Source organism: Apium graveolens, chromosome 10 (genome assembly GCF_009905375.1).
Source record: "Apium graveolens cultivar Ventura chromosome 10, ASM990537v1, whole genome shotgun sequence".
Classification (NCBI taxonomy): domain Eukaryota; kingdom Viridiplantae; phylum Streptophyta; class Magnoliopsida; order Apiales; family Apiaceae; genus Apium; species Apium graveolens.
The window spans coordinates 239,184,157-239,198,773 of NC_133656.1; the positions used below are offsets into that span (position 1 = coordinate 239,184,157).

At 34.2% G+C, this 14,617-nt stretch overlaps 2 protein-coding genes across 2 annotated transcripts; one reads left to right on the forward strand and one right to left on the reverse strand.

The window, feature by feature from the left end:
* Positions 1-698: 698 nt before the first annotated feature.
* Positions 699-6,164, reverse strand: LOC141689841 (glyceraldehyde-3-phosphate dehydrogenase GAPCP2, chloroplastic-like). The gene is made up of 14 exons (XM_074494329.1): positions 5,826-6,164; positions 5,041-5,129; positions 4,871-4,938; positions 4,750-4,788; positions 4,168-4,268; positions 2,946-3,058; positions 2,722-2,821; positions 2,461-2,607; positions 2,200-2,260; positions 2,020-2,117; positions 1,802-1,944; positions 1,616-1,699; positions 1,055-1,144; positions 699-954 (listed from the first exon to the last, which is right to left on the reverse strand). The coding sequence occupies exons 1-14, from the start codon at positions 5,898-5,900 to the stop codon at positions 900-902; spliced, it is 1,263 nt and encodes a 420-aa protein (XP_074350430.1). The 5' UTR covers positions 5,901-6,164; the 3' UTR covers positions 699-899.
* Positions 6,165-8,440: 2,276 nt separating this feature from the next.
* On the forward strand, positions 8,441-9,241 carry LOC141692147 (uncharacterized protein At4g02000-like). Its single transcript, XM_074496886.1, has one exon. The coding sequence runs from the start codon at positions 8,441-8,443 to the stop codon at positions 9,239-9,241; it is 801 nt and encodes a 266-aa protein (XP_074352987.1).
* Positions 9,242-14,617: the final 5,376 nt, after the last annotated feature.

Consider the following 14,617-nt stretch of genomic DNA (forward strand, 5'->3'; position numbering starts at 1 on the left):
TTGTTACATATAATATTTTAATAAATATTAGTTTTTCAAAATCGAAAAAATATTTTAACAGAAAAAATTAAGATCGGAAAAAAAAAGAAAAGTAAAAACAAAACATACATTATATACAATTTGCGTACATGTGTATAAAAAAGGAAAAATATAAAAAACACAAAGTAATAAATATAAGGAGAAAAACGTGTAAACAATAAACAAGTAAAACTAGTGTGATTTATGAACTATGTGAAGTGCAAGTACTAAACAACATGATGGAACCGATTTATTCGTTAGTTATTCGCCTAACCGCCTAAACCGTGTAACTCGGATAAACTGTGTGCCGTTCACGGTTGATTGCTTTTCAGGACCGGCTCGACACGGCCCGGACCGTAAATTTATACGGGCTGTTCACGAATTCTATTCAACTTTAACCGGCCCGTTAATTATTCGGCCCGACACGCACGGCCCACTCGTGTGGCCGGCTCTAGCTGTAATGCACGTACATATCAACATTTCACTTAATAAGCGATGAATAAGCTCAATTCACCCTGCTTGTCACCAAGAAAGGGCCGGTGCAGTGGTTACGCTCTTATATTCTCTTGCAGGAGGTTATGAGTTTAACTCCCGGTGTAATTAATTAGCAAAAGAAAAAAAAAGTTAACCCTGCTTTTAAACACCATAAATTGACCTAAAGCGTTTTCACAATCATGCCATCAAGAAAACAATGATAACTAGTTCAACGGAAAGTTGTTGGACAAATTGTATCAAGCTCCAGCCTTTTGTTAATAATCTTACAAAGGATAACAACAAAGTTCAACTCCACAGCAAAAATGACCTATATTTCTGATTTCTATGTTTGACAAACTAGTTATTAATTGAGCGAAAATTGTAGCATCGGCTGCTTCCCATCAAATTTAGTACGTAGCTGCTACTAATGCCATGTGTTCGATCAGGTCCAGCACTCGGTTGCTGAAAGAAAGATTCGCAAGATATTGGCACAGGCACTCACATCGAAGAGAGATAACAGAGTAAACGGATTTGAAAGTTAGATGTAGGATATTAACTGTACCTGTAGCCCCACTCATTGTCGTACCACGATACAAGCTTCATGAACGATGCACTCAACCCCATTCCAGCTTGAGCATCAAATATACTTGACCTGGGAGATGGCAAAGATAACATATATTGAAGGAATTACCCTAGCAGATATGACTAGTTGTCCAAATTTATTAGAAGATTGACCAACTGTCTAGGTTCAAGACCAAAGCTACATTTCAAAATATAGAGCTTTTAAATTGCATAAATCCGACCAGAACCCATCTCTAGTTTTTAAATTGCTTCATAAGCTTCAATTTTAGGACTATAGATATACACAAATGACCGAACCCCTGAACTCTTGCATGACTTGGTACAACATTATTGCATGCAACATCTTTAAAATTACCAAGGGAAAAACAATGGTAAGGAAGACCATGCTGGCCATTAAGTATAGCCTATTTTCGCCCATTCACATAATCTCATAACAGAATATCGGGTAATAATTTAGTCGGCGCCTCCATTTCCACGATAATTTTTAAATCATTATGTAAATGTGTGTGTGTGTGTGAGTGAGAGAGAGAGAGAGAGAGACCTTGAGTCGCCAACAAAATCACTTGAGACAACATCGTCATCAGTGTACCCAAGAATCCCATGAAGTGGTCCCTCAGATGCGTACCTTCAAGCCAAATTACAATTGTAAATATAAAAAAGAGTGCCACAAATACAATGAGCATACATGAAGGATGTAACAGGAAAAGCAGAAAAAAGAAGACAGTACTTTATGGCAGCTTTTACATCTTCGTATGAAGCACTCTTCTCAAGTCGACAAGTCAAATCAACAACAGAAACATTGGGTGTTGGAACGCGGAAAGCCATTCCAGTGAGTTTGCCATTGAGTTCTGGCAGCACTTTTCCAACAGCCTACAAATCCGATATTAAGCAGAATCATGCACAAGGTCTTGACAGTATCAATATGAATATAACTCCAGCTCATACCTTTGCAGCACCAGTAGAACTAGGGATAATATTTTGCCCAGCACCACGTCCCCCGCGCCAATCTTTCATGGAAGGGCCATCAACTGTCTTTTGCGTAGCTGAAAATTCAATATGAAAATTTAAAATTACGAAAATGCAAACAGAAGTGCAAAATGCATTTTTTTTTTGTGTGAGAAATACCTGTTGTTGCATGGACAGTAGTCATCAACCCCTCCAGAATGCCAAACTCCTCGTGAACCACCTGCACAAATTTTTTTGTTATAAACATATAAAAACTCCGTTCATTGTCAATTATTTTATTCTAGTTTTTTTCTCTATTATATTTTCGAAGAAGATCACTTGGTATTGAGGCTGTGAGCAATTAAAGTCATGTTATAGTTTGGATAAGCACATTTCACAACCTAATAGTACAAGAAACAAGTAGTGTTTATACGAACCAACCTTGGCAAGAGGAGCAAGACAATTGGTAGTGCAGCTCGCGTTAGATACGATATCCATGTTTGGATTGTATGTTTTCTCATTAACACCGACAACAAACATAGGAGCATCAGCTGAGGGAGCAGAAATTACAACTTTCTTCGCACCACCCTGCAGATAAATGTTGCAAATACGCACATTAAAGTTCTAAACACAGTTCAAAAGAGAGGGAAAGAGATGAAAGAAAGACATTAAGAGCGATAGATAGAGAGAAATGGTACCCACCTTTTTGTGTTCTGAAGCCTTTTCAATCGTTGTGAAAACCCCAGAAGATTCAACAACAAAGTCTGCCCCATATTCACCCCACGGGATCTCTGCAGGGTTCCTGGTAAAGTTCAGTAGCACATTTCAGTTTTATAATAAAATAAATTAAATACATAAACTTTTGACAAGCAGGAACATTGGTACAGGACAACTATTTATAATTGCGAAATGAAAAGCTGTACTACCTGTTGCTAGTAACTTTAATCTTCTTTCCATTTATTTCTAAAGTGGTTGCATCCAATACTTTAATGGATCCAGTGTATACACCATGAGTAGAATCATATTTAAACATGTATGCCTGTATTGTGAATAATAAAATCCATATGAGCTCTTTAGAATAAGCTAATTGCAATCATCTTCATAAGTTTGACAATAACAGAAAAGTTAGCATTTAAAATTTAGGGGTCGTTTGGTTCGCTAGGTGGTATCGGGTTGAAATCAGGAATCGGGTTAAGATGATATGAGTTTGGAACTTGATACATAAACTTTTGATAAAATAAATCAAGAATCAAAAGACATTATTATTTTTTGTTAATTTTATTTTAATATTAAAAACCAAAATTAAACAGGGATCACTTAATTTAATCATAATTATTAATAGAGTTTTTTTGAAAAATAGCTTAGGCTAAAAACATTTTTACAAAAATACTATAATTTTTTTAAAAATTTGCAAAAATACTATTTTTTTGCAAAAATACTATTTTCCAATATTTTTTTGTGAAAATGCGATTTTATGCACCTCCATTTAACCTCATCTAACCTCAAATGCAACAAAAAAACTCGATTCAACTAGTTACATGTGTGCCTGATTTTCGTTGATTCCATATTTTTGCAAAAAAAAATCAGAAGATGATAAAATCGCAAAAAAACAAGGAAAAAATAATATTTTTGGTAATTTCTCTTATTAGAATATGAGATTATATATTTTACCTAATATCTAAGAAAATAAAATATACATTCACAATTTTTATTCATCAATATTGAAATTTGAGCTAAAAAAAAGTATTACACTTTAGTTCATACCCACCTCTTAGCATGGGTTTCTAAACCCTATACCTCATGGGTTTGAGGAATGAGTTTTAAAATAAATAAATTCCAACCAAACACGTATGAGTTTTATCCATTCCAACCTCATACCTCATACCCAATATTGTTGAACCAAATAACCCCTTAATTGGTCTATATTTATATTCAGAATGATCAGAGCTAGATTACTGAGTACTGACCAATGCCATAATTGCCATTGTGGGTGAAAGGATAGGAAAACCTCATAACAAAAAAAAGGAAAAAGAAAAATAAAAAATAAAAAATAAAAAACAAAATATATGAATATGTCCAAAAAACCTTTCCAGCGTTATCGTGCAGAAAAAATAACATTAATAATTCATAACAGCTACAGGTCATTACCATGTACTTGGCGTCCACAAATGGATCATTAACAGCTACAACATCAATATCATCTCTAAAAGTCGCTACTCTTAACACCAGCCTCCCAATTCTTCCAAAACCTGCAACATGACCATGTTATTACTTGAAATATAGTTGTATACTGTGATATCTTTTCAAAGTGTAACATGTGTTACTTTGGACTTGGGTACAGAGTTTAAAATGAAGGACACGACCGTTTGGTGTTTCCTTATAAAAATCGGTAACAAGGACTCGGGCCTATCTCTAAAAAACGGGCAAGGGAGATGGCGTGATTTATTAATAAACATTTTGTATATTAATCAGCTGAAATTAAACAGAATTTATCAATAAAACTTTGTATATTAATCTCATTTCTTCTCTCAATTTTTTTACTTTGCTTCCTATATCCATCTCAGATGTGGTCTTTCAGTTGGTCCATGGTCAAAGTGTCTGCATTTTAGTCAAATGATCCGACACGGAAGGTAGTGTCTGACAAGAGATCCAAAAAGATTCTTGTTAAATCAGAAATAACAAATTGAAGAAACTAACATAAAACACAACACACCAAACAACTTTACATACCATTGATTCCGATTCTTGTCTTCCCGCCAGTTTTCGACCCTAAGAAAGAAAACAAAGTAATATTAGAATTTTAAATCCTCAATTTTCCAGCCATGCTTAGGTGTCAAACTATCTATCTTACTCTGAATGGTAGGTGGCAGTTCAGTAGCCGTAGCTTGAATTGGCTGGACACTCCGAGAACTAGATTTTCTGTAACAATTACAGGGTATAGAAAAACAGCATCAATTACAGTAAATGATCTTATAGCTATCACAGTAAATAGCAGTTTAGGATTGTTACAAATCTCTTAACTGTAAGATCAATGAATCCCCGGGAACAGAAGCACCAAATAGGCTTGACCGAGACTTTGACGAATCATGACAGAAGCTAACCGAAGACACCTGAACAAATTAATAACAACCTGCTTACTCATATATCGAACATTTCATTTAATATATCTACTGAAAGGTAACAATTAACCAAACAAACCTAAATTCCAAATTCTGACAACACAACATTCAAGTTCAAATCCGTTAAATCCTCATAAAGTACACTCGTTACAAGATTCAAACTTAAATCAGTCAATCCTCAGCATTACAAGAATCTTAAATCAGTCAATCCTCAGCATTACAAGGTCTTAAACCACTTCAATATTTTCGACTGCTAAAACTATTTAAAAATTGTTTAAACATCAAATTAGAACTATTCACAGCATCTATAAAATTATGTTGATAACAATTATTTCTTAGACATTTCTTGGGTTAGGTATCAATTTATAACTAGCAAAATATCAAATTTATCACCGATTAATTCGGAGTCTCAAATTGGCCACTTGAAATTGTCGCGGTAAATTTGAAATTTTGCTAATTATATAGTTGTCAACCCAATATTTCTTTTATTATCAAAATCACTGCAGCAAAAATGAAAATAAAATTTTAATTTATTTACATTTCATTTCGTAACATAACATAACAAATGCAACTGTACAAAATTTACAAAAAATAATATTGAATAAATAAAATCGAATTTTAAAAAACTGCAAAAAATAATGAAATAAAAAAAGGATAAAATGTGGGTAGGTGGGAGAGTGAATGGACCTTGGAGGGGTAGAGATTAGCCCTGGTGGCGCCGGGGAGGATGGCCGTGGATCGTAGAATTGAATTGGTGGCCATTGTTAGAGAGAGAGATAGAAGAGAGAGGGAGAGAGATAGAGAGAGAGATAGAGAGGAGGGAGAGAGAGAGAATGAGAGAGAGAGAGAGAGGAGAGGGAGAGAGACTAAATGAGGATTCAGGAGAGAGAGATGAGAGAGAGAGAGGGTTTTAAAAAGGGGAGAAGAGTGGCTTTTGAGGGTTTATATAAGGGCGCGGCTACGGCTGCGGAGGATTTTAAGAGCCAGCTAACTCTTGCCTCTTTCGTAAACTACAGTTTTATAGAAGCGCTACACTTGCACGTGAAACATTGACCAAAACTATATTAATTTTTGAGTGGGTGGTTCTACTTCCATCGTTCTACTTTAGGGTGCATGTCACACGGGCATGTGCCATGGGCATGCCATGACGTCATTTAGCCAGACATGCCTTTTCATGATTCAGGTATGCCATTCCTGAGGAGATATGCCTTTTCAATACTAAAAGAATATACACTACTCAAACTCCCATGTTCGAACCCCGCCAACGACAAATATTTATATTATTATTTATACAATACTAAAACTCCCAAGTTCGAACCCAACGAACAACAAACATTTATATTATTATTTATACACTACCCAAGATTCAGGTTCGAATCCTGCCAACAACAAATATTTATATTACTATTTATAAATATACTAATAAGGTAATGATCCAATTTTTTTTTTATTGTAATTTTAAATAATATAAAAATATTAATGAAGACCCGTGCATCGCACGGGTTGTAAAGCTAGTATATTTTAATATTTAAAAAGTTACTAATTTAAATGAGTATTATGATGGTATTTGGTTGTTACTGTCAACTAACTTTAATTTTATATTCAAATTCACTGTATATTTGTATAATAATTATTTATTAAATTTTATTATATTTAATTGATAAATGACATGCCATTTGGGCATGTTTTTTTGCAAAAAGAGTCTTGTGACAAGTACCCTATTCTACTTACATAATTGGAAATTCAAAAAATATTTTTTTATTTCATAATTTATAATAAAAAGTATGGATAAATAAAATTTAAAAATTAACAATTTGACCAAGTAATTTTGTATTTTCCCGAGAAAAAGAAAGAAGTTAACTAGAATTTCAATAAGATGTCAATTACGGAATCTCACTATTATTTTTTTTGGCGTAAAAATAGAAATTTCACTAAATTTTTAACTTATTGACCAATACATGAGTTGGGTCATCGATCAATATATGAGAAAAATTCATGTGAATATATCAGATATAGAACTAAAATGTCTCGGTAGATGATGAGTTAACCGATACATGAGACATCGACTAATACATGAGAAAAATTCGTGATATAAAACTAAAATATCTCTTTAAATCATGAGTTATCTTATTCGGGAATCGTTTTATAAATTATAACATATTATCATTATTATTCTTATTGCTAATTAAATTTAACGTAATAAACAAATTAATTCTCAAGAAATGTTTCTATTATTTTTTTAAACAAAAAATTGATTTTGGGAAGGGGAAGCTGCTATATGTAGCCTTTTGCTAGACACGCGACAAAATAAAAACTACATTTTTGTCTTGGGCCAGAGCATTTTATAATTTGTGGGCCTTGTGATTTTAATTATGGGCCTTATCTGTGGCTGAATCTACTGAAATGTTAAATGGTTGATTAATGGACGGAAAGTTATGGCCCATTTATTTTGTTCATTAATGGAGTGTTTCCCCATTACAGCCCAAAAATTAGTACTTTAAAATAATGCTATGTTTGGTATTATAGTTAAAAAGTTGCGCTTTAAGAAAAAATGTTGATTTAAAAAATGTTGGTGAAATAATAAGATTATTTTTTGATAATATTTTTGATATGCATTTGTTTTGATGTAAAAAAATTATAATAATATTTTGGATGAGATTTGATGATCAAATAAGCAATTGCTTCCCGCAAAAATCGAAAAAACAGTTTTTTTTCAAAAATAAGGGGTGACATACTTTCTCTAACAACAGTTTTTTGATCAAAAAAATTGCAACTATTTTTCTTTGAAAAAACTGTTATAATTGTCTGCAACACCAATACCAAACAAAACCTAAATACATTTTTTTTATCTTTAAAAATTAAATCGACTTTGTTATATTTCATTGCATCAAAGTATAATTTACACGGGAAATGATAAATATCCAAATAATTTTTCAATTTTTTAAAAATAATATGAAATCGATCACATATTATTATTTTTTTATATGTAATACCACGTTATTTGCATCATTTGTGAAAAGTTTGAAAAGTACACGCTCATTGTATTCATAAGTCATATCACATCATACACATCAACAATTTGCAAAAATAGGCACAAACAAAGACAAGACCAATAAATGAATTCAAATAACTACAATAGGCAAGTTTTACATTTTTTTCAATTTTAAGAAAAATAAGAGAAATTAAATGACAGTTTCATTTCTTCTGTTTATATGACAGCTTTCGTCAAATCATTGTTCTATTAATCTCTATAATCCAATCATTAACAGTATTAGCCAATATGATAATTCTGTTTGAACAACATGGCACGTATTGATGAACCCCTAGAGGAGATGTATGCGAATTTGGTCATCGAGGATGAGGAGATGGACGAAATAGTGATTGCAAATAATGAGATAACTGAACAAAAAACAACGTTTATGTTGATGGGAAAATTTTTGACGGAGAAAACTATAAACTTTCAAGCTATGAAGAATCTAATGGAGTCATTATGGCGGCCACGAGAAGGAATGGAAGTCTACAGTACGGGGGATTTGAAGTATTTGTTTGTATTTTACCACAAGATGGATGTGCAAAATGTAATGGAAGGTGGCCCTTGGTCGTTTGAGCAGGCGATGCTTGTGCTTCATCAAGTGGAGATGGGGGATGATCCAGCTACAGTTAAGTTACAGAATATGGAAATGTGGGTGCAAATATATGATTTACCTGGGGGTTATGTTTCAGAAAGTATTTTGAAAAGTGTTGGTGCGTCTTTGGGAATGTATATTAAATCAGGGCCAGGAACGTTTGATGGAGGGTGGACACCATATGTACGTATTCGAGTTGCACTGAATATTGATAAACCATTAAAGAGAAGTACGAAGATAAAGAGAGAAGGAAATAGTTGGAGTTGGATTAATTTTAAGTATGAAAAATTGGGTACGTTTTGTTTCGTATGTGGCATTATTGGCCATTCTGATAGAGATTGTATTGTGGTTTACGTGAATCTTGAGAAAGTGGTAGAGAAAATGTATGGAGTATGGCAACGTGCATCTTCAAAAAGAGGACAACGTAATCCTGGATCGAAATGGCTTCGAAATAGTGGTGTAAGGAAGGAGGATTGAGGTGCAAAGCAATAGCAAGGTGACTCATCGGGAAATCATGGTGGCAACCCGGGTGATGCGAGATTCATGGAGGTAGATGGTAAGATTTGCGAGATTGGTGGAGATGCTGGTGGAATTCTGGTTAGGCAGCGGGATTTGAGGGAACAGAAAACAGGAAAGAGTTTGAATTTGAATGACAAATAAACAAATGAGGATATGAGAGAGGAGTATAACGAGTTTCCTTCTGATAATGTAGTGATGGATACGAAAAGAAAGCGGGTTGACAATACGGAGAGTGAGGCTAAAGATGAGCTGTATAATATGCAGATAAGTGGAAATGAACATAATGTTGGGCCAAAAAACTTGATACCCGCCAAAGATTATGAGTATCCTTTCGTGGAACTGTCGTGGGCTGGCCAACCCACGGATAGTCAGACTTCTGTTGGATATTGATCAACAGTATAGGTCCAGTCTCATTTTCTTGAGTGAGACTCTAGTTAAACATGATACGGTGCAAAAGGTTACTAAACAATCAGGATTTGCTGGATGTTATGCAATTGATGTTCAAGTTCATTCAGGAGGGATTGCTTTGTTATGGAGGAACGATGTAGCAGTTCATATTACAAATAGTTGTAGGAATTTTATAGATTTTGAAGTAAGTAATGAGCAACTAGGGAGATGGCGATATACTAGATACTATGGTTTTCCAGAGAGGGCGAGAAGAATGGAGGCTTGGAATATGCTTAGGGAATTATCTGTAGCTTCAGAATTACCGTGGTGTATCCTGGGCGACTTTAATGATATTGTTTCGTTGGAAGAAAAGAGGGGAGGAAAACAGCAACCAAGAAGGTTAATGGAAGGCTTTTGGGATGGGTTGCATGATTTGGGTTTTACTGGAGATATATTTACTTGGGAGAGATCTAGAGGGACGGATAAATGGGTTCAGGAGATATTGGATCGTGGGATGGCAACACAATAATGGGGGAATATGTTCCCGTTAGCAGATGTTACAGTCTTAGAGGTAACAACTTCTGACCACCTACCGTTAATGTTGCAGTTGCATAGAAAAGTATTTGAAAAAAGATGACGCAAATTTAAATTTGAAAATATATGGATTGGAGAGAGAGAATGTAGAAATATAGTGTATGAGTGCTGGAGGCAGGATGGTGAACGAGATTTGATGGAGAAAATTATGAGTTACTCGTTGAAACTGGAGGAATGGGGCGGGGGCTTGATTCGTGAGATGAAGGTTCAGATAGGCAAGTATAGAAAAGAAATACAGCGTTACGATCTAGGAAAGATACATTTGGAATCCAAAAGTATGATGCAGCACGGTGGCAGTTCATGAGATTGTTAGAGAAGCAAGAAATTTTTTGGCGTCAAAGAGCCAAACAGTTTTGGTTAAGGGAAGGTGATATAAATGGTAGTTTTTTCCATAAGTATGCAACCACTCGAAAAGAGCATAACAAAATCAAGAAACTGAAGGATAAACATGGAGAGTGGAAAGAATAGAACGCTGAAATTCAAGAGGTTATTACTGAGTATTTTACAGAGTTATTCAGTAGTGTTAAAGATAGCATGAGATTATCTCCAAGGATTAAATTCCCGGTAATCTCAGATATACAAAAGGAGATACTGGTTAGACCTGTCGCAGATGAAGAGGTTAAAGCGGCTGGTTTTGCTATGCATTCAGATAAATCACCTGGTACTGATGGCTTAAATCCGGGTTTTTATTAGACTTATTGGGAGATAGTAGGCCAGGATGTTATTAAGTTCTGCAGGGAATTTTTTCAGAATGGAGAGCTACAGAGTGGTTTAAACCGTACAATGGTGTGTCTAATTCCTAAGGTAAAACATCCAAAAAAGGTGGCTGATCTGAGACCAATCTCATTGTGTAATGTGCTGATGAGAATCCTCTTTAAAGTAATGGCGAATAGGTTAACACCAACTCTAAATGTAATTATTTCTGAGAAGCAGAGTGCATTTATTGAGGGACGACTCTTAACTCATAATGTGTTGATAGCTTACGAGGTGAACCACTACATCCGGAGGAAAACATAAGGTAAATTGGGTGTTGCTGGGTTGAATGTGGACATTTTTAAAGCGTATGATAGATCAGAATGGTCTTTTATTGAAGAGATGCTTCAGCGTTTTGAATTTCCTACATTGTGGGTTGACAGAGTAATGAATTGTGTGAAATCGGTCTCGTATAGTTTTCTAAGGGATGGTGATGTGTTTGGTGAAATAATTCCCCAAAGAGGAGTACGGCAGGGAGATCCGATATCGCCATTTATGTATATCATTTGTGCAGAAGGGTTGAGTGGTATGATTAGGGTACATGAGGAATGTGGTTTATTGTACGGACGTAAGATTGCGAACAAAGCACCAAGTATCTCTCATCTTCTATTTGCATATGATTGTTACTTTTTTCTAAAAGCCAAAAAATCGGAAGCTATAACCTTAAAAAGTGCACTGCAGAGGTATGAAGTTCTATCAGGTCAAATTATCAATTATGAGAAATCAGAGGTGGTGTTCAGTCCAAATACAAATGAAGAGGATAGGATGGAGGTTTGTGAAAGTTTAGGGGTAAGACAAGTTCAAAAACCTGGAAAGTACCTCGGAATGCCTATGAATGTGGGGAGTAGTAAAACAGAGGTGTTTGGTTTTCTTGTAAATCGAGTGCAACAAAGGTTGAAAGAATGGTATGGAAATGATGTATCTCGAGCTGGGAAGATAACTTTATTGTCTTCAGCAGCTCAAACAATACCAAGTTTTTGGATGAATCTGTTCTTGATCCCAGTAACTATATGTGAAGAGGTTGAAAGGAAAATGAATGCATTTCTATGGGGGAGTGGAGGTGGTAGTAAGGGCAAATCCAAGAGTGGCCATACTTTTTGGCCTAAATTTGGACCGAGACAACTCTCTATTCCAACAGTTCGGTCTAAATTTTGGTCCAAATTCATATATCAATATTTTATTCTTTCAACTATTAATATATTGTTATTTTAATGTATTGATATTAATTCACATACATATTAATTCAATTGGACGCCAAACGAATAAGATCACTTTAAGTTCAAACTTAATAAATTTATTAAATTGGAAAAACATTACACTTAAACAAGAAAATGAAGAAAAAATAATATTATATTTAGTTAACTAAAAGAAAAATAACAAAGATTAAACTACCCCGAATTAGTATATTGTTCTCACAAATACTCGATTAGTGCATCTCGAAGAGCAATATGAGCTTCTTTATTTTTTATTTTTCAATACCGTCTATCAAAACCGTAGGATGCAAAAATCTTATCTTCTGCAAAAAGCTAATCAAATCTTATCATGTTTCACAAGTGACAAAAGCATTGGGACACTAAATCTTATCTTCTGTGTACAAGATAAGAAAATTTTACTTATCTCATATTCACCATTAGATGGATTTCACTACCGTTGGATGAATTACCTTTTTTCTATAAATTATTTTATTACCCAACTCATTTCACCATCCTCTTATCTACTTCCATATAATTAAAAAAAATGAGTTCAGGAAATCGTAGTGTATCATACACAGTTGAGCAAGATATGCACTTAAGCCAAATTTGGCTTGACATTTCTCAAAATCCTGTTATAGGAATCAACCAACCTGGAGATCAGTTTTGGTCTCGAGTTGCAACTGCTTTTCACTCGGATCCAAGATTTTAACATCTTAATCGAACCAAAGAATCACTACGCAAGCGCATGCAAGCCATCAATGCTGCAATATCCAAACTGAAAGGTTGTGTATGCCAAGTTGAAAACCAACATCCAAGTGGTGTTTTAAACGAAGATATCGTAAGTAAACTATTAAAATTTGAATTTTAGTACTCATCTATGTTACTTATATTTTATTTCTCATCTAAGTAACTTGTATTTTGCGATGAAGAAAGCTAAATTATTTTTGAAAGATGACCCAAAATATCAAAAAGGGTTCAAATTCGGTCATGTATGGCATATACTTAAAGATTGTGAAAAATTCTCCAGCCCAAACACAACACCACATGTTCAATGTCCAAGTTCAACCGATGATATTCGTCCAAATTTATCTGCATTTGATATTAATTCAACTGACGAGGAAATTGGTGCTACATCGAGCGTTCGTCCAATGGGAGTCAAAAAAGCAAAAGGAAAACGAAAACATGATGAAGGCATTTCTAAAATTATCGAACAAAATAATGTTCTTGTCGAATTAATTAAAAAAAAGAATCAAGATTCGGAACGAAAACTATCTCTCACGGAATACAAAGAGGAAAATAAAATTTTGTTGAAGGATTTGAACTCTATATTTGATCCTAACTTACGTGAATTTTTTCGTACTGAACAGACCCAAATTATGGAAAAAAGGGCTCAACAACAAAGATCAACTTCTCAAGCTCGAGGTTCAGAAGATGAAGGTCAAGGATCACAAAATGATCATAATTATAATCAATATTATGATTATCTAGGAGGATCAAGAAATAATTTATTTGATTAAATCAATGTTTAAGTTCATATTATGCTTTTGCATAAGTTGTATTTGTAATTGTTTTTTTATCAAGTGTAATCTTTATTTTATTTTTAATGTATTAATAATTTGAATTAAAACAATTCATGGTGTTTAATATATTTTTGTTAAATAACTATTATATATAAGTGAAAATTAAGAAATATAATTAAAAACTACTTAATATAAGTATAGAATAACATTCAATCAACAAATTAACAAATATATAAAACATAAAAAGTTAATATTTTATTATTAAAAAGATTTAGGCCGGTGAATAGTGCCGACCTAAACTATTCACTGGCCTAAATTGGAACGGGGCAATAGACCACTGTTGGGTAGATTTAGACCGAAATCGGTCCAAATTTGGGCCGATAGGCCACTGTTGGAGATGGCCTAAGGGCGTGAAGTGGATGTCGTGGAACAAGGTGTGTAGGCCTAAGAAGTTTGGAGGGTTAGGGCTTAAAGAACTGCAGAAATTTAACTTATCTATGTTGGCTAAGCAGGGTTGGCGACTACTCAAGGAAACTAATCCGTTAGCTTCTGCAGTTATGAAAGCGAAGTACTATCCAAAAACAAGTTTGTTAGATGCTACAGCAGGTGCAAATCCAAGTTTTGTTTGGAGAAGTATTATGGAGTCTATGGAGGTGCTTAAGGCAGGGACTAGAAGACGAATTGAAAATGGGAAAGATACAGTTGTTTGGGATGTTCCTTGGCTGCCAGATATGATTAATGATTGTATTACAACACCAAGATATGAGCATCTTCATGAAATTAGTGTGAATAATCTAATGCAGGAAGGTGGTAATCAGTGGGACAGAGATATAGTATATGATTTGTTTCAAAGTCGAGATGCTGATTTGATTAAGCAGATTCCACTA

Bases quoted from the DNA above. Each gene is read 5' to 3' on its own strand.
- LOC141689841 (XM_074494329.1), bottom strand. From the start codon at position 5,900: ATGGCCACCAATTCAATTCTACGATCCACGGCCATCCTCCCCGGCGCC. The intron at 2,261-2,460 runs GTTGGTTCGTAT...AAATTTGTGCAG, and splicing joins GTCTTGCTCCTCTTGCCAAG to GTGGTTCACGAGGAGTTTGG. The intron at 1,700-1,801 runs GTACTGTCTTCT...TTTGGCTTGAAG, and splicing joins GATGTAAAAGCTGCCATAAA to GTACGCATCTGAGGGACCAC.
- LOC141692147 (XM_074496886.1), top strand. From the start codon at position 8,441: ATGGCACGTATTGATGAACCCCTAGAGGAGATGTATGCGAATTTGGTC.